Here is a 24,612-nt window from a genome sequence, read left to right as displayed (position 1 = left end):
GTGGACACAGGGGGGGCTTTTAATGGCAAGGACAAGGGTTTCACACCCATCCCATACCAGCACCCCTGGCATGAGTGCAGCTCTCTTTGGTGGTGGTGTGAGAGCAATAATTCCTGTCCTGTGGTGGAAAGGGATGTGTATAGAAGGGCTGCCCAATGAATGTTTACAGGAAAAGGCAGTAGTTTCCTTGCTGCTGTTTCTGAGTTCATGTTTTATCCACATCCTCAGGCTCTTGAGTTTGCTAATGGTTTAATAATGCTAAAGAAAAAAAAAAGTTATTAATAAAGTGTCATATTATTAAACTGGCAATGAACAAGAGTAAGAAGCAGATTTTAGCTTTTATTTAACTGAAGGTTTTTCATAACATTCATCATGAAATGAATGTTTGCTCATTTGTGTTTGATTTTAGTTAACTTTCCTGCATTTCTCCAATTTTTCCAAATGTGCCAAAGGCTTTTTTGATTTTTTTCCCTCTCTTGTATATTTAAATTATTTCCAAGCCAACACCTGAGTTTCTGTAGGATTTCCCCTCCCTTGCATAGCCTTTATCTGATTGGTCATATGCAGTGTACGAGCACAATCCCTGCACATGGACACCCCCTGAAAGACTCCTAGGGAGCAACAAAAGACTGTTTGGTGAGAAATAAACAATGATTTACAGATGAGCTTGTGTGCAACCAGATTAATTGGTCATTCTGAAGGAAGAGTGAATCCTCATTTTAAAGGGAGAATTCATGGCACTGTAAGTGGCAGCAGTTGCTGCCTCGTGGTGACAGCTAACAATGGGAAGCTCTGTTGAGTAACAAGAGTCAAACCCAATATATTTTGAAGGCCAAGGAACCGGGCAAAGGTGTCACATAATGCAGGAGAGCAAAAGGCTCTGGAGCTGCACTTGTAGTTCTGCTGAAATCAGCTGAGGGTAAAATCGGTCATTGCCAATGGGCGGGTGTACATCACACCTCTGCACCTTCTCTGGAGTGCATTTTCCAGCTGGCTTGTTGGCCCATAAATTCACCAAATTAAACTTCATCCCTGAGAGCGAGCTGGGGGCTTGCTGAAGATCTGAGCCCAACGTTATTCAGGAGAAATGTAAATGTAATTTTCCAAACGATCTCGCCACTTTGTGCATGTTCATTAAACGAAAACACGTTACTTAAAATAAATGTTCCTGAAGTGAGATGGGAAAAAAAACCCCAACAACAAGAAGTGTTAGACCGTTTTTAAATTATCGACTGTTTATACTACAATGTAAAATGGATTCGTATGTGCAAATCCAAGTTACATGAAATGTCAGTTAAATCAACCCTAATCTCCCAAATACATTTTTTATTGCCTGATTGATGAGGGCTGCTCTTAAGGTGATGAATAGTTTTCACTCTCACAAAGGACTGTTGATTCCTTTCTACGTGTCCACTAAAAACACAGAAAATCCTTCAAAATGTCTGGCTCCGTTTGCTTCCAGGACCTAAATGAAGTGAGTGTAGGACACAATGTGGTCTAATATATTAATTGATGTATAAACAATACTGTACATTTAAAAACAAACCAACCGCAAAGAAAAAAAAAAGCTGCTTAAAACTACAACAGATTTAAACTGTTTTATTTTCCAGAGGCCAAGCTCTATATAACGTCTTTGTTTTCTTTCCTATAGCAAGTCCACATGCAACACCATCGACTCTTCATTTTCCAACATCACCCATTATTCAACAGCCTGGGCCATACTTCTCACACCCAGCAATCCGCTATCATCCTCAGGAGACTCTGAAAGAGTTTGTCCAACTTGTCTGCCCCGACGCTGGTCAGCAGGCTGGACAGGTGGGGTTCCTAAATGTAAGGAAGCCGTTTTTCTTTCTTCAGAAGTGTTTGTCCTTTGTAAAAATTAACCAGGGGGTTATGGATGGGGTTATTGTAACAGCATGTTGCCTGAAGGAGCGCACCTTCAGGAGTTGCTGGAAGGGAGAACAAAAAAAAAAAAAAATATATATATATATATAAAATAATAATGCTGTGCTCCAAAAGCATTAAAAAAAATAACCAAAAAAAAATACAAGAGACCTCCCCAAAAAACCACTCGACCACATTGTGGTGGAAGCAGCTTAAAGTGTCAGAGAAGCTGGTGCTTCAGTGACCTGCTGGGTCCCCCCACAAACAACTTTGCTGCATGTGTTGTAACCCTTGTGGAGCCAGGGTTAACAAAATACGAAGGCAGAATAATTTTTATTAATTATTTTTGAAGTTATGGGGAGAGTGGGGGGGAAAGAGCAGGAAAAGGGAGGGTGAGAAACAGATGTTTCAGATCAGCTAAGTTCATTAAAAAAAAAAAGATACTGCCTTATAGCACTTTAGATCAAGTTGACCAGTACTTGAACTCAAGATGTTAAAAGTACAGTTTATTATGGTTTGTTATTTCTGTAAGCAGTTATCTTTTCCCCTTATCTCTATGAAAAATTAAGCAGAGTTCCAAAGCTTCAAATAACCATTTTCATTTTTTTTTTAATCAAATAAAGTGAATCATCTTGCTATTATTGAAATAGCATTCTGGACGAATACAGAATTTATAAATTTTATGTAAATCAAATCTAAAATAATGCTCTGAATATTTCATGAAATGTAATGCATGTAACTTTTTCCAGCCAATGAAGTAATAACTGGCAAAATTACTGCTTCTCTCCTGACATACTGAAAGTGTTAATGAGAATTAGTTTAATTATTAGCATCTAATTTATTACACTTATTTAATAAGCTGTATTATTCTCAGTGTTTTCCTTTCCCCAGCAGAAAAACTGACTCTACTTATTCCAGCCAGTCCTGGCTTTGAATAATGTCTGCAATATGTTAGCAGATACATTTATGTCTAGACAACAAATCAATACAGTGCTTTTCTTTTTCCTTGAGTATTCATTTGCTTAATTTATCCCAAACCATTCAGCATTATGAACTGTTAGCACACTCACAATGAACAGGCAGCAGGGGTCTTCTTGGCAGGAAAGGGACCTAATTGGGAGACAAGATAGTGTTTGAGAGATGTCACTAATATATTAGTTTATTAAAGGTGCTGGATGTTGGAAAAATAAACATCCCTGAAGGATTGCTTCTTGCTGCAAACTCTAGCAACTGCAGTCTTTGAAGGCTGTGGGAGTGCTGTTAAGTTAAATGCAGATGAACTTGAGTCTAACTTATCCCCTGAACCGTTTTTTGCTCCAGCACAAGTGTGATTTGCACCTTCACAACTTTAAGGCCTTTTGTCAGTGCCAGAGCAGGTGAAATGAAAATAAAGTCCCAAGTGTTTTACCGGGATGGGTATTTTGTCCCTGGCAATTCAGGCTAATGGAAACCCTATCAGGAATTAAAATATTATTTTCTTTAGCAGTACTTAGAATATGGATCTGTGTTTAAAGCTGAGCTTTTATCATCAATGGAAAAGCCAATGTTCAGTGCCAGAAGAGCTGCAGTGAGATCAATTTGTAGAGTGCTGTCGAAAATGATCTCATCATTTTTGTCACTAAAATGGAACACCTGATTCACAGCCTGTCCTACTTTCTCTTTATAATGATATTTGGCATCTCTCTGTATGGTTTTCAAGTGTCCAGGCTGGGTTACATTTAAAATGTAAACTTAATAAGCTGGGGGAGAGGGTTGGCATGTTTTTCTAAGCCTGATTCCTGTTTTTGTGATACTTGAAAACACTTTTACTTACGGACACATTTTTCTGGTGATTAATTGAAAGACCACACTCATATAGCTGATCCCCTTCAGCCTGTGACTGACCACATCCCAGACTGAAGGGAGGGTGGTTTTTTCCTCCCAGTGTGTAAAATGAAGCTGTTCTAAGTTCAGTCACTTCTCCATATGATCCTAATGGCAGCTAAACCAAGAGCTACACTATTGCTAACTCAAAAGGGATGTGGGAGAGCAGTTATTTTAATATACACTCATTCGTTTTCCTGTAATGAGATATCAGCATGATTTTTAAGACCACCAAAAATGCTTGTTTTTTCTCTTAATGAGCAGTATCTTTAAGAAATTTACACTCAAGTCCAAGACACTGATATCCTGAGGGTATAGCACAGGCACGAAACTGGGGGATTTTAGGGGTCAAAAATACTGCTTCCCCTCTCACTGGGTTAGTGCATGGTTTAGTGCTGCAGGAAATGTAAAGACGAGTAAGGATTTAATCCAGGACAATTTAATCTTAGTTCAGACAAGCTGCTAATAGGACAAGTGTTTAAAAGCCAGAATTGCCATAGTTTCACAAGGTTCACAGAGTTTGACACAATGTTCCTTTGAAGTCCATGGAGAATTTGAGCCAGCACTTTCTTTGCCACCTCTCAAGTAACTGTAAATGTATTGCACACAGTTTTGAACTAGATTTGTTTTTACTGGAGGTTCCTAATAGCTGATTTTTAGTATAATTTCTGTCTGTTTGCTTGTTTCTCGGCAGCCCAATGGTAGCAGCCAAGGCAAGGTGCACAATCCATTCCTTCCTACCCCAATGTTGCCACCACCACCTCCGCCACCAATGGCTAGGCCTGTGCCTCTGCCAGTGCCAGACACAAAACCTCCAACCACATCAACAGAAGGAGGGGCCACCTCTCCCACTTCTCCAAGTAAGTATAGACGCAGCGGGATCCACAGCTGTGCAGGGATATGGCCTGCACACACCTTGGGAAGCAGGAGAGCTCTCTGCTCTCCACCATGGAGCTGCTCCTGTGTGAGCAGGGAAAGCCTTAGCTCGAGGTTGCAGTTTTATTTTTGACTTGGTTGGCTTTTCACGTAACCACGTGCGAGGGAAATCGAGGCCGGTGGCTCAGCTGTGACACAGAGCTCGGATCTTTGGGGTCTTGTTTGCTGCCATGAGGATTCGAGTTGATATCCCATCCCTGGAAGTGCTCAAGGCCAGGCTGGATGGGCCTCTGAGCAGCCTGATCTTGTGGATGGTGGTCCTGCCCATGGCAGAGGGGTTGGAACTGGGTGATTTTTAAGGTCCCTTCCAACCCAAACTATTCCATGGTTCTGTGATAAGTTGCTGTCTCAAGCCAGGCTTTAGAGGATAGATCCCACATGGAAGTCAGGCAATCTCCTTGAAAACATCCCTGCTTATACACACTGGGCTAAACTAACAACCCTTTCCAGTTTGCTTCAGTTGCCATTCTTTTGGGAATAAATCTTCCCAGATTAAGCCAGACATCTTTGCCTTGCATTTTAGGCAAGAAGTTTTGGTATGTCTTAGGGCCAGGCAGAAAGCTCTAATCCTCTCCCACCACCCACACGGCTCCCATATGCATTTTGTGTAGCCACAAGTCAAATTTACGAATTCCTGGATACACACTTGGGGATACCACTTTGGAGTCACTCTTCTGGGAAACAAATGCAATTCAGCTGTGTCTGATGCTTTAAAAAAAAGTCTGGATGTTCAGGGAGTTAATTGTGAAATGATTTAATGAAGCTATGCTCAAACTGACATTTAAAAACAAAAGGGAAGCTTTCAGTGCTTTAATGGCAACTGTAGGGGACTTGTTCCACAGTGAAGGGAGTCCAAATAACATCCACAAACAAAAATCAATCTAATCGAAAGAGCAAATCCCTTTGTGTGCTTTTCAAGCTTATTATTTAAATGCTATATGCAACCACTGCTGGATGTGCAGAGAGGTACTGACTCTTCAGACCAAGAGAAGCCTACATTTTTAAAGCTTTATATACTGTTCTGGAGACTTGCACAGGTTCCAGGGGGCATTTTTAAAATCTGGTAGTTCCTCAGAGGTTTTCATTGCCTTCTGCTACACGATAGTGCATCAACTGCAAACTCAGCAAGATGCTCTGGCTCGCTTGGAAATTGAAATGGGTTTTAGTATGAGACAGTCTGGTAAGATTGTGAACACGATCTTCTAGAATCAGGACTTCTCGAATTGATCAGCAGATTTTTGTTGAGTGCAGAAGTTGATTCATTCCCTCCCCTCCGCTCCTTTTCCTGACCTTAGACCAACACTGGTGCTGTCAGGAAGCTCTGACACTTTCTGAAGGGACTTTTGAGTCCTATCAACAAGATTCAGCGGTGGGATCTAAAAGGTTAATGTTTAGTCATAGTTATCACTGAGCACAGTCAGCAGTGCCTTACTATTTCCTTGCCTTCAGAACCGGGAAAAACAAAACTAGGTCAGTGTGTACTTGTCATTACGGTTGTGACTCAGTTTACTGGCAGTGTTTGGTGTCAAAAAGAAAAGAAAAAAATTCCCAACAACATTTTAGCACTAATCTTAATTTTTATGATACTGTGATTGTGTAAACAAGCTCAGAGTGTGTCTGGCCAGATTCTCAGCTGGCAGAAAAATGGGTATTTCTCCTCTGAAGAGAGCAGGACACCCATCGGTGTCTGCTTGGGGCTGGTCACTGGGCTCTGTGTTCAGCAGACAGCTGCCACGTTAATTGGGAATGGAGGTTTTCTCAAGAGCAGCCAGTTAATGGTATTTAAACAAAAGATTAGGAAAATAATTACTGTTTGTTAATTAGCCACGCTGATGACTAAACATATAGTTCTGTACATATTCAGGCACGCATCTTCCTTTTGGTGAGGGGTTTGAATAACAGTGACTTGAGTTGTAAACAAGCATATAATTTAATTTAGGGAAAAAATTTTACAGAAAAGTAGATTATAGGAAATATTTTCTAAGAAAAACTATGACATGTAAACCAAAGCCAGTGGAAGCATTGGCCACATAAAGAGGAAAGCAAACTGAAGTTTGAGGCGTCGCAGGCAGGGTTTGCCAGGAGGACCCACTGGGCTCCATTCAGTGTGTCAATCAGGACCAACCCTCCATTTCCCTGCGTGTTTATTTTCTCCTTAACTAAATATTAGCCTTCAAACAGCGAGTGCAGATTCACCAGAGTTCCATAAAAGCCTCACAAAAAGGTGTTTTCCATGGTTACGAGCTGCTGGAGCGCACCGGTTCTGGGAGTGTCACCGGGCTATGGCTGACTGCCCTGCAGGGCTTGAGGATATTGGAAAGTCACTAATGCAACAAAGGCAGGAGTGATGTTAAATTTTGGCCAGACTCTCTCCTTAGCCGTGTGGAAGAGAATGATCCCCCCTCCTCCCGAGGAAATGGAGTGAAAGGGGTTGGCATTTGCTCCATTCTCCTTCCCTTTTTTGGTCTAGCAGAAAGCCCTCAGCAGAAACAAAATGCAGTCACGGCCCAACCAAAAATTGGAATATGGCCCTCCTGAGGGGTGCAGGAGCCAGGAGCAGCTGTTCAATACAGCATGGCCTCCTGGGAGCGAGAGCTAAAAATCACAACAAGGTGGTTAATGATTCTCAGAGCAATAGTGAAACTCTCCAGCTGTGACATTAACCAAAACATGAACATTAGTGCTGTCCAAGGAAGGAAGAGCCCCTGGAGATGCACACTGGGGATTTGCCACTACTGGGTGGCCAGGCATGCTCTGGGAACTGACAATTTCAGCTGTGATTCCTGTCCCTTTGGAAAGCCAGCATTTTCCTCAGTCAGATGGCACAATGGAGATGGGATTCACAAGGCCTGGGAGGTTCATTTTTCCTCCACAAAAACCTTTTTCAATAGAACATATCTTTGATATCAGAAGACCCAGCATTATCTTATCTCAGATCTCTTCTTGATTTTCTTTGGTTGGTAACCCATTACAAACACAACACAATATTTTCTTGAACTTGGCAGTTTTGGGGTTTTATATCTCACTGCCCAAAGCAAACACCACCTCCACAACATTCCAGTTGGGCTTTATCACTATCATAATTAAATCATTCCAGAGCAGCCAAAGATACTGCCATCCTGTACACCCTGACTTTTAAACAGCTTCTTAAAACAAAGTGTTATTTTCTGAGATTCACAACTCTTAACTTAAATGAACTCATTACTTGTTAATGTCCCTTTGAACAAAAGAGTTTTCTTGTTAAATGGCATTTGTGTCAGGATGAGGAGAATGATCTTGTGGCTGTAGTACAGGATTCATAAAGCCGAGTGCCGGGTCCTGCCCTTGGGTCGTAACATCCTGTGGAGCTCTCCATGCTTGGGACAGAGTGGCTGGAAAGCTGGAAAAGGACTTGAGGATGCTGGTCAGCAGCAGCTGAACATGAGTCCATGTGTGCCCAGGTGGCCAAGAAGGCCAAAGGCGCCTGGCCTGGATCAGCTCTGGTGAGGCCACACCTTGAATCCAGCAGAAAAACACTGAAGTGCTGGAGAGTGTCCAGGGAAAGGAATGGATCTAGGGAAGGGTCTGGAGAACCAGGAGAGGCTGAGGGAGTTGAGGGGGCTCAGCCTGGAGAAAAGGGGGCTCAGGCGGGACCTTGTAGCTCTGCACAATTCCCAGGAGGGGACAGCTAGGGAGTAGTAGGGCTCTGCTCCCAGGGAACAGGGACAGGACAAAAGGAAATGGCCTCCAGTCACACCAGGGGAGGTTTAGGTTGGATATCGTAAAAAAATTCTTCAAAATAGCCGTCAAGCACTGGAGCAAGAGCAGTGGTGGAGTCCCCATCCCTGGAGGGATTTAAAAGCCTTGTGGATGTGGCATTTGGGGACATGGGTCAGTGGTGGCCTTGGCAGTGCTGGGGTAGGGGTTGGACTCAATGATCTTAATGGTCTTTTCCAACCCAAACATTTCCATGATCCTGCAATCAGATTGGCTTTCTCTCCCTTCCTCTGCTATGCATTGACTGAGCACCTTCTGGGCGAGTTTCAGCTCTCTGTTCACTCCTTTCCCTACCCATAAAAAAGAGGGCTGACTGTATCACTCAATTTGCTAAAATTTGCAGTTCCCTCTCAGATCCTCAGCTGCAGAATGCAGTGCAGTAGGAATTGTTCTACTGCACCACATTCCTCCAGTCAGGAACAGGACAACTCTTCACATCAAACACATGTACCTGTCATCCTGATCTGTAAAAGCGAGACCTAGGGGTACATTAGGTCATCACTCACCCAAATCATCTTTACCAATCCTTTTAATCCAGAATGATGACAAATTACACACTCCTGCTCTCAATAGCAATTATTTCAGGAAACTATATTTAAAAGTAACATTTCCCTACTGCAGGCAACTTTAAAACACACAACACCCCCAAAACTGTTTGTTTGTCTTGTCTTTCATACAATTTCTTGCCATTTTGGCTAAATATCAAAGCTGTCTGTGTGAGCAAATGTTCTTTCTCTGCCAGCTCCTGTTTTACTTGTTCCTGAAGTGAAGCATCATAGCAAATTTGTGGCATCACATTCATTTCCTTGGCTGTGGGCTATGATGTTGCAGACAATTCTTAGTGAATTCCAGTAGCAGAAGGAGCAGGCTGGGCAGGAAGCTGTTGCTGTTCATGCCCAACAGGACCCCTCTCAGCTGGTGTGAACCAGGGTAGGTCTCTGCAATTCCCATGGAGCAAAGCTGATAAAATCTGGAGAAGATCTGCCTAAGAGACCTGGCTGCTGTTCCTTGTTCCTTTCCATGCTTAGGCTTTTCCCAAACTGTGGTTTGAAGACCCCAGCATAGGCTTAGTTTATATTTATGCTATATTATAACATGACCCAGCCTTATCCAGTGAGATAGTTTGCTCCATCCTAATTCTGGGGCAAAGTCTAGGGACCAGACTTCCAGAAATCCCTCCTCCATGTAAACCAAGAGTATTTATCTGAAGACAATAAGATGCAGCTGGAAGTTGATCATGGTCTAAGCAATACTCAGTACTTCTCCCTTTCCTGAAACAAATCTCCCCTTAACAAGGGAATGAGTATTCTATGTCAGCTTAATATTCCAAGCCAAACTGGCCCCTTCCAACCCATAAATATCCCAGGACATTTTACAGCAAAGAGGGAACAGCACCTTGGGAGAGTCCAGTGTAAATCCTCTGCATATTTGTCGTTTTGGTGCTCTTCCCTCCTTGGCTTCAGCAGTGCAGTTCTATGGCCTGAAGGAAATACCAAGCTGACATCCAAGTATTTTCAGAAAGCAAGTTAAACATGGTTTGGAGCGGAAGGAAAGTGTACATAGCAACTCACCCAGCGAGCTTTGAGGGGACTTTTGTGCATATTACACACTTTTCAAATGCTTTCGAGTTTTTTGTTTGAACAGGGAAGCCATTTAAATCAGCATTCTGCTGGTTCCCCTTTGATTTTCTACCAAATATCACAGCAAAAGTATCTGCCAGCGGGGAACTGTAAACAAGATCTTGAGTTCCTTCCCTTCTGGGTGGAACTTACCTGCTCCAAGGGATTAAATGGCCTCTCCACTCAATCTGCTTCTTTAAAAGTAGACCAGGAGAACCAAACAACAGATGTTTGATTTTTGAGCTCTAAGTTAATTTTCCCCACTGTAGAAGGAATTCTTAGTCTTGCATATTAGTTCATTAGTTAGTTTAAAAAAAAAAAAAAACAAACCTCCACAAAGGACAGCACAGAAGAATCTTAATACAAGGCACTAGCAGTAGGAAAATGTCCTTTGCAAATGTGTGGCTTCTTTGAATTATTAACCAAATTAACATGGTAAAAGGTGATGAGAACATCTCACCAGATCTACTCAGTAAATTTCTTCCTTGATTTGCAGGTAGGAGTAACATCCAGCTTACCTGTTCATAGCATTCAAGCTGCACCACAATTTGCAAAACCGTCTCAGGAAGATGAATTAGTGCACATTAAAATTCCTTTAAGTCTTTGTGAAGGAGAAGTGTTCCTTGCATGATTTTTGCAAGTGTTAGCTTCTTGGAGAGAAAAGTTCACCTCACCAGAAACAAGTGGGAAAAATTCCTTCTTAGATCCATGAGTGCCTTGTCTCCCCTCATATCAGTAGGAAATGAAGATATGCAGTTCCTGGGGTGATTTCAGGGAATCTTGATAAAAGGGAGTATTCTGATGAAACTGTAAGAGCCAAGAGGCATCACAAGACATTTGTGAGACTTGAAGGATGTGGTTCTTCATGCTCCTAGACTTGGGAACTCATTGCCCAAGGGCTTTGTGAGAGGCAGAACATCCACATGGTCCAAGTGCAGATTGGGCATTGGGTGGGAAATCCCTCCAGGGCCTTAATACAGGAAGTCCCTGAGCTGAAAATAATCAGAGGTGGGAAAGAATGGGAGAAAGTAGATACGTGACCTGTTTTGGTTGCATCTGCTAATGACTTCTAAGAGAGGTGACAATGGCCAAGGTGGAGCACTGGTCTGATTTGGCACAGCCTTAAACCAAAGGCTCCTCCAGTGCAATTCCTCTTCACCAAACATTTGCCTTCAGAAAGGTAAAAGAGTTTCCCCCACACAGCCAACTCAGTGTCTTCTCTGACTCTAAACTCGCTTTACTGTTCTGTAACATTGAGGCCTCAACATTATATTTAGCCTGATTGGAATTTGGCAAGTAACTTTCCTTTTACTATTGGTTTTTTTTTTGTTTTGTCTCTTCATTGGATAGTTAGGTTGTCTGGGGATTTTATTCAGCAGAATGCATTCCCATAAATATATTCAAAATAGATAGGAGCCCCCTTTGTATTAAGGCATCTATTTGCATTATTTGAATTTAGATCTAAACATGCAAAAAACTGAGGAAGAGAGAAGATTGCTTAAGGGTTTTCAAATGAGAGGAAGACTAAAAATGCATTGAAAGCTTTTGGATGTGGAAGTACGTGGCATTGTGGACAGTTGCAGTGGAGAATACAATGCAACAATAAAATCATTAAAGTACTTCAAGTTTGGAAGTAATCTGGGTTCTTGGCTTGCATTGCATTTAATAGCTTTACATTTATGGGAGCCACTCCAGTTTTTAAAGGCAGCTTCAGCCTTCAGACTGATTGCACTTACCACCCCAGTGAAACTGCAACCCATTAATTTTTTACCGAAAGGATCTCCCTAGTTTGTCAAACACATCAAGTGAACATTTTAGAGAGTGCAGACCACAGCAGTATGAAAACCAAAACTTTATATCCAGAGAGAATGCTGGATTAGCATGAAATAAAGGGTCTGATTCTGTTAATGAGCACTTAGGTAATTTCATTGCTATACAAAACTCTGTTAAAAATAGAGATACCAGACATTCAAGTGAAAACAGTCAGGACCTGCAGAAATCTCCTGTGCCAGCCCATCATGGAAAGGCCTGCAGTGGTTCTCCTTCAGGCTGGAGAGCTGCCCACCCTCCCCTGAGCCCACGTTTGGGGCCACCCCTCTCCCAGCAGCCCAGTCCCCTACGTGTTGATCCCCCCACCATGAAGCCCAAACCTTTCCAGTGTCTCAAACCAAACTCTCGCTCTCTAAAACGTTCGCACATTTCTATGTCAAACATCTGCTTAGGTGGCTCTGAGACAGTGTGTTTTGGTGTTGTTCGTGTGCAATCTAGTGCCGCTTCCTCAACGCATGTGTCCCTTCCCTTCACAGCCTACTCGACACCCAGCACCTCCCCCGCAAACCGATTCGTCAGTGTTGGACCACGGGATCCAAGCTTTGTAAATATCCCTCAACAGACTCAGGTGGGCCGCTTTCGACTTCTCTGTTTGCCTGCAGCCTCTTCTCCTCCTCCTCCTCCTCCTCCTCCTCCAGTGTCCTCTAACGTGTCCCTGCGGAGCAGCTGCACTGCCGCTGTCACTTCACCCACATGGTCTCAGTAACTACAGTGAAATGTCACTTGCAGTTTGTTTGTCTGTTGTGGTTTTTTTTTCCTTTGTTTGTTTTTTTTTTTTTTTATTTTTGGGGCTTGTGTGGTGATAACAACGCTGCTTTCATGACTGGAAGGACCTCTCTCTGCTTTCTAAGGTGTTGGCTCCCAGCACACAGTTGTTTGCTCTAGGGCCGGGGTTTCAAAGGCTTTGGCTCCAACCTGCTCCCCAGGCACTGCATTTAATTGTGTTTAGAGTAGATGGTAGGCAGAAATCCTTCCCTGCCAGGGTGGGGAGGCCCTGGTAAAGGTTGCCCAGAGAAGCTGTGGCTGCCCCTGGATCCCTGGGAGTGTCCAAGGCTAGGCTGGACAAGGCTTGGGGCAACCTGGGCTAGTGGAAGGTGTCCCATGAAACAAGATGATCTTTAAGGTCCCTCCCAACCCAAACCAGTCTGTGATATGCAAAAGGAGCTCAGAGAGACCCATCAGGTAACAGTGCCCTGTAGTCCCCCAGCAGTGACTGCTCCAGTGACTCCCATGTAAAAAAAATACTCAAATTCTTGGTTGGCCATTTGCATGGTGGGCTTTGAGCAAGCAGGAGATTTTTGTGATTGTGAGCACATCTGTTTTCCTTATGCAAAGAGAAAAAAGTCCACTTGAGGCAGGCCTATAAAGCTGGGTTAGCTGAATTCATGGTCCTGCTATGGTCAAATCAGAAGCTCAAGTAAACATTTGTGTTTCTTTAGGAGAAGGACGAGATTTAAATGTGCTTTTTCCAAGCTGTATCAAATTCCCAGGGTCGATTAAGAAAATAGTTGTTGGCAGTTTTGTTAGCAGCTAATTTGAGCCAGATGTTGAAAAAATTAAGTCTGGGCTTAATATCACATTATCATGGGGGGGAAGGTATAAAAAAGTGAGCAGAGTTAGTGCTTTAGGACAACTGTAGTTTATAGTTTGAAGTGATTGCTTGACTACATTGCAATTCTTCTAAAGGTCAACTACACGAAATATTTGTGATTTTGTTTTGAGCTGGTTGCAGTGACTAAAAAGCAATAATTCAGATAACTGGCAAACTGGGCATTACTACCCTTGGCTCTTGTAAGTTCTTTCAAACGGTTTATAGGCTTCTGAATAATTAGTGTGCAGATTAATGGCTGTCACATGCCACAGTAGGTGCGTGAAGACAGACTCCTCGTTGTGATGGCTTCAGCACCTCCACTGACACTGGAACACAGGTCACTCATTCCCAAAGATTTCCAGTTTACAGGGCTGCAAGCAGCTGCCTGTGAGCACAACGTGGTTTTTGCTGTCTGCTCTTTGTGTACAATTTGTTAGGGGCTTTGGTTTGTAGCTCTGTGCACAGCACAGGTTAAACTATATCGAATCTCAAACCTTCTCTGCATTAAATAGGGTCACAGAAAGTACAGCAGCAATGCAGAGAGGGGTTTAACCCATCAGATTCTGGGGTTTTTTTTCATGCCTTGGCAAAACTCAGCCTGCACCCCACTTTTCCAGCCTTGTGCTTTATGGGGTTCCTGAGGGTGACAAGTTCTCACGCACCTTCCTGTTTAAGTCATATTTCTCCAGTTGTTTTGGAAACAACTGGAATACACAGAAATACACTGAAATCAAGAAACAGGAATGTTAAGGTGTGCTGCTAAAGTCCTTAAGCATTTGGTCTTTTCCTTCATAGCTCAGGAAACCTGAAACCCTTTGGAGAATGCTACTTACCTTTTCCAAAAGATTTGAAAAACTCCTAGTTGGTAAATTGATTCTGTAGTAAGACACAACAGTAGTAAGTCTCCAAAGATATTTCAAACTTACTTGCATCCTGCAGCCTAAGTTTCCCAGATAAGTTTGTTGACTGTAAACTTTTATCCTCCTTATTTATGACTTAAATCATTTTAAAGTGCTCTAGCGTTACTTTAAGTGCTCCTCAGTAATGCAGTGTAGTGAATAACAATGCTGTACAGTGAAAAACAATACTCAAGCACAGCTTTCAATTAAAGTCTAACATGCTGCAGTGGGCAAGGAGACTGACTTCCAGTCTCTGACTCCAGCTGCATCTCCCTGCTTCTATACATCATTACACCACCACAACCCACTTGATACTAAATATATAATTTATCAGCAAACTCACTACTTATTCATGAAAGAACTCTGAAGTTGACTGTGCTTTGAGTCACAGAAGTGAGGTAGAAGTGCTAACTGCAATGATTTGGGATTTATGTAGCATTCTGCTAAACAAAGACAGGCTTTTGTGCTCCTTTTTGCAGAGCATTAGTGTATAGAACGACCACTTAGGATATTTTCAAAATGAAAATGTAAAAACACATAGGACTGCATTATTAAAAGCAGCTGGGGTGGCTCCTTTCCATCAGGGTCTTTAGAGTACATCCAGAGTCAGGCTAAGATGCAGGTCCTGAGGGCCACTAACTGCCAGGGACACAGCTCCCTGAGATAGAAGGAAGCAGGGAACACTCCAAGCTTCTGGAAGTCAAGCTTAAATATAAGGGTTAAGTGAATCTTTGCTGCTGGAACAATAAAATAAAAATGAAGGCTGCATCTGAACATCTGCTTTTTAAAAACTATGGTCCAGCTACAACCCATATGAAAATATTTTGGTCACATTTTTGGTGGCTCTGATGTTCTCTTGGTGGAACATTGCACTATGAGCACTATTTACACATCATCATCATCATCATCATCATTAGTCTTCAAGTGCTGCAGAAGTGAGTTGTGCACAGGGATGTGGCAGCTCCACAGAGCAGGAGTCACAGTTCCCATACATGGGCATTCCCAGAACATTGGAATAAAATCCCAGGCAAATGTACAATGGGCTGGGGCAAGGCTCATCCTGTCCTGGGCTGTTTCTAAACAACCAAACCCAGTACATGCCTTTCTGAATCATTATTAGAAAAAATATCAGTAGACATTTCCATTAGCACTATGTTCTGATTTATGTCATGTTGCGGCAAATATAAACCCTTAAAAGAATTTTATAGAGTTTATGTAATGTTCATTAAAAAGCCATCTTCCTGTGTCAGCAAAGGTTGCAACAGGACAACCAGTCCATCAGAGAAGAGATGGGGAAATAAACTGCTTTAAGTCAGTAGTTCTGATTTGGTAACAAAAGCGCCCAAAGGGCTGTTGGCTTAGCCTGGTTTCAGCAGTTTCCAAACTTTTCAGTTGGTTTGGTTTTGCATCTGCTGCTTACACTATCCATCACTCTGCCGCTCCACTCACTGCACAATTGTCCTGTCTTGGGGGTTATTTGAATCTAAATTTCTGTTTGAGCTATTAGAAGCAACACTTGACTTGGCATCCCCTGTATGTGTTGACAAAAAGGCACAGGTGTTGTAACCTTTGCTTGATAAATCATTTACTTTTGCTACTTGACTTGCAAGCAATATGGGGGCATCAGCCTTTTAACTGCCTATTGCATATGCAAATCAGAAATACAGGATGCCTGGAGTACAGGGGGCTCTGGTTTCAAAAGCAAGTTGGTCTGGATAGCTCATGACTAAGTAATAGATACGTCTCTCATATTGCCAAGGACCTGCAATACAGAGGGTGGTGGAGGGATGGGAAAGTCCCGTCACATTAATTAGGAATGAGCCTCTCGGTAGCACCAAGGTGAATAAAGGGGGCTGCATTTTGAGGTTTTTTCCTAAAATTAATAGCGAAGCACAGGCTATGGGCTGGGAAGGGCATGCAGCTGGCAATGCTAAACCAGCAGCCTGTGGCCAGGGTTTGCCACTCACCACTCCAAATGCTGTTTGCTGCTCTCTAATGCCCTGGCTTTGCTCTAGGGTACAAAATTCCTTTAGGGATCCGCGTGCTCTGTACTCATCGTGCTGCAGCTCCACTTCACACTAAACATTGTTTACTATGCTGAGTCCTGTTTGCCACCTACTTAGCCTACATCTTCCTGGAAATTGTACTTGAGATGCTAAAAACAGCTCCTGAGAAACACATGCCTGCTCCATCTAATCGCTCCTACCTGCCACAGGCCCATGTGCCCTGCACAGAGAGGTTGTGAGGATGCAGGGAACAGAAACTGCCTCCTACTACAGGCACCCAGGCAGAGAATCAGCCACTTTACCCTGTGAGAAAGTGAATCCTGTAGCCCTAACCAGCTGTTTCAGGAAAAGTCCCTCCTTAGTGTAAACACGCTTTATATCAGATCCATCCCAGGTAGTTTCTAAAAACTTAGTTAAGCACAAACCCAAATATTTATTCCCTTGGCTTTATGTAGGAAAAGATAAAACTTATTTCTAGTAGGATAGAAGTAGAAGCTCCTCCTGGTTCTGCCTTTGCACAATCCCAAAGTACAGTCAGATCCTGGACAATAAGCAAAGGCCTTGTGTTTTCACACTTGCCCTCGTGGGGCCCTAGAGCCACCCAGCTACAAGAGAGCTCTAGATAGAGCTCATCCTTTATAGCACAAAACAACTGAAACCAAAGGCCTGTAGCCTGCCTAGAACACTGAAATAAAGTTTAAGAAAAATCCCAAAAGTCAAACAAGTTTATCTAGGCAGCAAAATAACAGGTATGGAAACCAGCAAGCTCAGCAGAACAGCCTTATAAAGACCAGGTACAAAAATGCACCCTGTGAAATACATCTTTAAAAGAGCAATATTAACTTAGGAGGGAAATCACTGAAGTTTAGCAAAGTGTTTATAGTACAAGGAAATTGCTAACTCCTTTAGATCTTCTCCTGCTCCCTGCCCTTCCCAAATTAGACAGTGGTATCTTTGTAGCTTTCTCCTTTTGGGCTTTTATTTATCTCTAAAAAAACCACCATATGCCTCAGGTGCATCCACAAACCTAATTGTACAATTACTTTCTTTCCCAGAGACAAGGCAAAGCTTGTTTTGCTTCCCCACAAGCGATTTTTTTTTTTAGAGAGCAAACTGCAACCTGCAATTTTTCACTGGCAGCACTTTAAAACAAAGGGCATGAGAAAAAAAATGAGCTGGATGCTGTGTCCTGTAGGACAGCAGATGTGAGCTCTGTCAGACCAGGGGGGAGGCGAATTCCAGAGGAGAGGGTCCTTCTGTGAGAGCAGCCAGGCGCTGCTGCCCAGACACTGGAATCTGAGGAGCGTGGTGCAGGTGATGCCCCTCTCCAGGAGGCAGGCAGGGAAGCAGCCCTGTCTGTGGCAGCCCCCAGAAGTGTACAGGATCCATAGATCAAAGTCAGCACCTTGCCTGGGAAGCTGATGCAGCTCCTGCAGCGCTTCGCTCCTGCAGCTGAAACGGCGGAGCCGCTCTGTGCCCAGGTTCCATTGCCACCCTATGGAGGAAAGAAACCAGTGCACACATTTTCCTCCTCTGCACAAATCCGTGTGTGCCTGGCTTCACGGGGATTTTCCATCCCTGCTGCTCACTGCCACCGTGCCCTGCCCTTTGCCCCCTCCCAAGGGGACGCCGAGCCCCACGCAGCTCGTGGCCATGTGCTTTATTAATGAGCACCACGGGCTGCCTGGCCTGCCTGCCTGCACGCCCTGCTGCCTTCATCCCGGTTCCCAGAGCCCAGGAATGGCCCTGGGCAGACAGGCAGGACCTGCTGGCCCAGGGGACAGGGGTAGGGCAGGGTTTTGTGGCACTGTGCTGACAGCTGAGCCACTGCCTCGCTCCACACACGGGCAGGGCAGGGACAGCTCGAGGGGTCTGTGGGGGACATGGAAGAGAATATGAGAGGCTGCAGGAACCACACCAGGCCTTTTGTTTTGGTGGGTTTATTTTGGGTTTTGGGGGTTCTGAGCAGAGCTGTTTATAAGCCAGGTCAGAGGTACTTGTTCCTCAGAGGACTGTCCCTCCTCAGGATCAGAACACTCATCCTCAAGGCAGACATTACTTGTGTCTGAGTGTGAATGGAGATAAAAAACTCTAACTTGGAAGCATTTGTTAGACTCAGCCCTCTAAGAATTCCATATTCTGTACAGTAACCTCCCTAAGCCAGTACATGTGTCCAATTTCAGCTGCAAAGCACTTCTAAGCACACTTGAATGTTCCTTTTCTTTCTCTTGGCCTGTCCAGAAAATGTAGTGAGAGGTTCAGAACACGATTTCTGTGAAAGAATAACATCTTTAGTGTGTTAAGAGAAGAAATTTGCATAGATCAGGTATAAAAACACAGTTTTGGGGTGTGGAACTGCTACTTTCTGCTGAATTTAGAGGGATCATTCTGCTCCCAAATCCTCCAGGGATCTGTGGATTTTCCCCTATTGGCAAAGGAAAGTGAGGGCTGCTCTCCTCCAAAGCCTGGAGCCCCCTTATGATCACTCAAAGTTTTGATCTCTGTCCAAAAAGTGCTTTGCTGTTGCACCAATGGCATCAGGCTACTGACACATGGCCTGAATTTTGGTGCTGTGTTTCTTCTTCCACCCAGGATGTAGGAATACCATTCTGAACTTGAGGGTGGCCTGGAGATGGCTCCGAAAATGCAGTGTGAGCCTAGAGAGAGTGTGCATAGGAAATTCCACTCTCAGGTCAGTTCCTAACAGGAGCTGAGAACAGCACATCCCAAAAAGAAAGCACATAGTGCTCTAGAGAGGTAAAAGATTCATAGAAAACTTCCCAATGCCATCATGTGGCTGCATCTTCAAAGAGGGATGGAGCCAAATCAGTCCCAAAATGCCTGGGTTAGTCCTCAGCAGGGGAGACCCTTGTTCCTGGGCTTTTTCTTCCTCCTCCTCCTCCTCCTTGTAGACTCTGGTGAACAGTTCAGACTCTTTTTTGGAAATCAGCACTCAGCATCCTATTTCCAGTAGATTTAGCATAGAATTATTTACAATGGACATGGAAGAATTTCCCAAACTAAGCAATTAAACTTACTGAGTTTTCCCCCTCCTCACAATAACCAGGAAGCCTGTGTGTAAGGCTGCCTTTCTGTGGGTTTTATGGCCATTACTTACTCCACAGTGGGAGAGAAGAAAGGGAAGGAGTAAGTGTGGGCCTGGTGGGAAGAGTTGGCAAATGCAGAAATATGATGAATGAGCTGGAGAGATTTAATTTCTTACTAAATTCTCTACAAGCTGTGTAACCTTTCTTTAGCTAAACAATTACTCTAAAAGGCAATGATTTTCTGTGTTTTCATTGAAAAGTCTTCATAATAACAATGGCCTATGTTCTCCTTCTTGAAGAACTTCTGCCAAAAAACAGTTTTCTTTTTTCCATTCAGCAGGAAACTTTCTTTTATTTTTATTTTTTCACTCTCATATTCCCTGCTAACATGGATTTACAAGGCCTACCACTTACTGCATGGGGCTGGGAAGAAGCTTCCCCTCAGGCCAAATCATTTTGGTCCATCTCTTTTGTAGGGATTCTTGCAGCTTCCTCCCAAGAGGACTGCAACCACTGTCAGAGACATAATACCAGACCCAAGTGGCCATTTAAGCTGACAAAATGTGACACTGCCTGTGTTCACAGGTCAGGGGACATGGGAGGGGATTCCCGGATTTGTTTTTCAGAGGACAGGCAGCAGTTCTTGCTGTGTTGCGGTGGGTGCAGTTGTGGGGAGCATGACTTTGGTGTAGTGGGGGAAAAGTCATCAGGTGTTTAAACTCATGGCTGCCAACACGAGAAAATGAGATGAGCTGATCCTCCCTGAGCCACAGAGTCCAGTTTAGGGGCTGATCCCTGCCAGGTGGAGCCTTGGAAGGGCTTTGAGGGTGCAGCATGGGCAGAGCCCTGCTCACACCCCTACATTCACACACACAAATGAAGCCAGGCTCGGGCAAGGTTATGGTTCTGTGCCCCTTGCTGCTGTTGGCTGGCTTGGCTGATTTCCTGGCCACCACTGCCCACCCCAGCCTCCACAGCAGATAATGCTGTATTGGATTAGTCTGCTCGCTGCTGCATCAGGCCCACGATCAATTTATTGACTCTGTCAGAGTGGCTAGTACAGTAATTGTTACAAGAGCAGAATAGAAAGCAAGAATGTGTCCACATAAAATATAAAAATGACGTTTTGTTCGTTCTTTCCTCTTTGGCCCTATAGATCTTGATGTGTTTACACAGTGGAGAGCACTTTACTTAAGTTAATCAGCTCCTTCTACATTATTAATTGCGACAGTTAGGGCGCTACGTGGCGGCAAACGTATTATTGAGAGCATTGATCCCACGCTGACGGTGTGGACCTGGGCAGGTTTTGTATTCCTTGCCTTCTTCCCAACTGCTTGAGGGCACTATCAAATCCCATTTCTCTGACTGACAATAGACCATCGATACCATCGATCCCAGAGAGGGGCAGGAGGCTGCACAGCAGAAAGAAAGGAGTTCTCAAAGAGCCAGGCTTGGGAAGGGGCTGTTGGAAGTTGGTGATGGCAGTAATTACATGCCTGGCCTGATTTCTCTATTTTGTAAAGAGTAATAATTTAAGAGCTGAAGTTTCCCAGGTGCTGAAAATTTGCAGAGGTGGCACGATGAGACCTTTTAAAATGTGTGCAGAATGTATACCCTTAGAAAAAAAAAAAAGCTATACTGACTTTTTACAAGGGTTTTGGAAGTGCCTTTGAAAGACATTTCATGAAAGTTCAGCCTTCGCAGCTGATACCTATATGAGCCCCATAAATTCCACCCAGCCTGACAAACTCCAGTAGATGTCACATGTGACCTGGATGGAAAAGGTCAGCAGCTGAATTTATGGCTTTTGCATTTACTGGAACATTAAGATTTTTTGCCAGCTGCCATATATACTTTTTAAGAATTCTGCAATCAAAGGATTAGGACCACAGTCTACAATGAAGGTCAAAAATTAAAGGCCACAATCCCTGCATCCTTCCCAATGGATAGGCATTAAGCTACCTCTGTTCTAGGAATCACCTTTGCTTAATGGCATTTACACAGAGGTCAAGGAATGAATAAGCTCCAGAGGTGAACACTTTGCAAAATAAGACTGTCCTGCTCTGAAATTAATAGTGAATTCCATAAAAAGGGACCAAAAGAAGCCTTTTCTTAACAGAGAAGGAGTCCTCAGTTTGCAGAAGATTCTGTGTTCCCAAGACACTGAGCATCACCTGCCTAGTGCTGGACTGTCCTAGAGAAACGTGACTAACACAGACTGGGGTTTCAAAAGAAATACAGGAAAATTACCTCAATTTTGGTAAAATCTGTTTATATTTTAAATTTGACAAAGGTGTCTGTTCTTAGTAAGGATTGCTAACAGCATGGGAAATTGCAGCTTTCAAATTTTACCTGGTTTTAGTTTAGAACAGCAAAACACGTCTCATTTTAGGCTTTTGCTTTGATAGCATTTTCTGCTTGAACAGAGGTAGAACTGGAAAAGTTTAATTTAAAACCAGGATTTAAAAAAAAATAGATCTCATAACAACCAAAAGGCTAAACTTAAAAATATCTTCTAGGTTTTCCCTTAGGTGCTTTAGTTATTAATATTCAACTTAGAAAACAGTACTGACACTATAATCATAATATTCCCAGGCATATTCACTTGTGTGACCCAACTGTTACATCATCTATACAAACACTGGTTATTACACATGAAGAGAGATGCAGCTGAATGCACTGCAGAAGGCACTGAAATGTAATTTTAATTATGAGATATGAGTAACCAAAGTCACAACCAACACCGTGCAGCCACCTCTGAGGCTGAACACAATAATTCAGGAAGAAATCGTTCCCTGTGAGGGTGGGGAGGCCCTTGCACAGGGTGTCCAGAGAAGCTGTGGCTGCCCCTTCCCTGGAAGTGTCCAGGACCAGGTTGGATGGGGCTTGGAGCAAACCTGGGACAGTGGGAGGTGTCCCTGCCCTGCAGGACATGAAAAAACACAGGCGTTAAGGTTTCCTCCACCCAAAACCATTCAAGAATTCTATGAATTTCTGCATTGCTTGGAGCAGCTTTATACAACTTTAGGTATCCTTTAATGCCTTTTCTGTAACTGCATCTTTTTAAATACGACAGCAGAAAAACTACCTATTTTTAAAGAAAAAAGGGGATAAACTGAGATGCGATATTTGCATGTGGTGTTGGGTTTTTTCATCTTGGCATGTGCTAAACAATGAGATTTGTGATTTTGGAAGAACACTTTGACACATTATATTCCTTGTTTGGCTATTCCCTGGTTTGCTGGGGTTTTTTTCAGGACTTTGTTGCAGTCCTTTAGGTTAAAGATCATGTCTGAGAATCTGTGGTATGGGACCCGGCTGCACATTCATTGGAGCTGATGAGAGGAGGAGATGGAAGATTTGTTATTGGCAGGAGTTTGTTTTAGAAATACAATAACATTTTTGTTTAATTATGCTTCTCTTTTGCTTATATCTATGCACAGTAGAGTAAATCTAGTCTTTTTCAGATAAGATAAAGGTTATAATTCACATTTTCTCTACGGGGAGGGTTTGCACTGCAGTCTTCATGTATTTCTGTGGAGTTTTTATTTTGTGATTACAGGTATTAACTCTCAGTGACTCTAAAGTCATTTTCCTTGATGTGGAGATGGGTTTGGGGTTTTCCCAAATTACTGGTCTTGTAGGCTAAATTTTAAAGTTTAGACCAGGTTGGAGCAACTTGGTCGAGTGGAAGGTGTCCCTGCCCATGGCAGGGGGTTTGGAAGATCATCTGATCTTTCAGGTCCTTTCCAACCCAAACCATTCTGTGATCCCATCATTTCCCAGCAAGGGAGGCTCCACAGGCTCTTTATAAATCCTCTTCCTACAAGCACCCAGGGCAGAATTTGTCCCAGCAGTGGTAACTGCTTTATCAGTGCTGTTGATGTTGTGTGAGTCTGAACAGAGCTCAGATTCTTCTCCCGGAACCTCTTTGGATAAACAAGGGGTAAAAGTAGTAACATTCAGGGGAAAAAACTGGGGAGAAAGAAAGCTGGAGGAGAGCTGTAGTTAACCATACAATGGAGCAGCTTGCTTAGGGAGTACAAAGAGCCACTTCTACACAGGCTATTTTCAGGGAAAACCCTCACATTCAGTGACTCACAAAAGCGAAGAGGCACCTTTTGGTTTTAAGTTCAAGGTTTACATTAGTAATTTTGTCTGTTTTCTCTGTTAGTATTAATTAAATTGAGATAGTTTAATTAGTATTACTAAATTTGATCATTAGTAGTAATTCATTCTGCCTGCCATACTGCACAAATATGATGAAGCAGAAATAACTAAATTGTTTAATTTCATCTCATTTAATGACTTTACACTCCACCAGGACTTTCATTGGCATCTCACAGTATGTGTGAAAATTGCTCCAAGCTAGGCCAAGACCCAACTCCCTTTAGCCAACCATGTCTAATATATCCCTCCTCATCCAAAGATGGATCATGTGCTGCAAAGCCTTTTCCCATTTCTCCAACGGAGAGCTGGCAACCTCTAGAGCCTGGGGTGGTCTTTCCCTGCCCCACTCACATTGCTCCTGTAGCACCCTGACCCCAGTGGCCCCATGGATCTTTACAGGACTCATCCCTGGATGGGGTTCCCCACAGCATGATGGAAATCCCTTCAGGGATCCCCACAGATGGGTTCCTGAGCACAAGCATGATGCACGACCTTCCATTTTTCTTAGAGCAGTTTAGCAAGGTACAAAGCATCAGGAAAAATACAGATGTCAAAAGTTCCCACGTTCAGGAGAAGGTTTTTTGTTCAGCTCAATGCCCTCTTGGCTTTCTTTTTTTAAGAGTTTTGGGAAGGGGGGGTTTCATGATGAATTGAGTCATTATTCCTCCAGCTCACTGTCTTCTGTAATTTTAAGGTCAAAAGTGCCAGAGTTGCCTCTGTGCTCCTATTTCTGTCTGTGTTAATTTGGAGCCTGGTTTTGATCTCCTTGCCCAATAACACCTAGGACTTGCCAAAACCCAAATTCCTCTTCCTTTTTTGCGGTCTCCAAACCCAGCCTGGCTCTACCCACCTTGCCTCGACCCCCTCATCCTGGGGTCCCCAGCTGTTCCTCTGCCTGGAGTGTGCCCTGCCATCCCCACTGTTCCTGCTGCCCACATTCCAGTTCCTCCCCTGTGCCTCCCAGTCCCCACTGACCCGTCCCTCCTGCTTTTTGCCCTGCTTTGGTCAGGC

General features: G+C 43.4%; 1 protein-coding gene across 15 annotated transcripts in view; it reads left to right on the top strand.

Moving 5' to 3' along the window:
* The window catches only part of NFIA (nuclear factor I A), a 348,766-nt gene that overhangs the window by 306,480 nt on the left and 17,674 nt on the right, over nucleotides 1-24,612 (top strand). For 9 of the 15 annotated variants that reach the window (XM_030953282.1, XM_030953290.1, XM_030953284.1 and 6 more), the window contains 3 exons: nucleotides 1,652-1,830; nucleotides 4,442-4,607; nucleotides 12,365-12,456. In XM_030953282.1, the coding sequence (XP_030809142.1) occupies nucleotides 1,652-1,830; nucleotides 4,442-4,607; nucleotides 12,365-12,456 (437 nt within the window). Of the gene's footprint in view, nucleotides 1-1,651; nucleotides 1,831-4,441; nucleotides 4,608-12,364; nucleotides 12,610-24,612 lie in introns of those variants that run through there. The other 6 variants (XM_030953280.1, XM_030953292.1, XM_030953276.1 and 3 more) reach the window with 3 other exon arrangements.

Source organism: Camarhynchus parvulus, chromosome 8 (assembly GCF_901933205.1).
Source record: "Camarhynchus parvulus chromosome 8, STF_HiC, whole genome shotgun sequence".
NCBI classification, from domain to species: domain Eukaryota; kingdom Metazoa; phylum Chordata; class Aves; order Passeriformes; family Thraupidae; genus Camarhynchus; species Camarhynchus parvulus.
The sequence above is the reverse complement of the archived record's forward strand: the minus strand, read 5'-3'. Positions and strand labels throughout refer to the sequence as shown.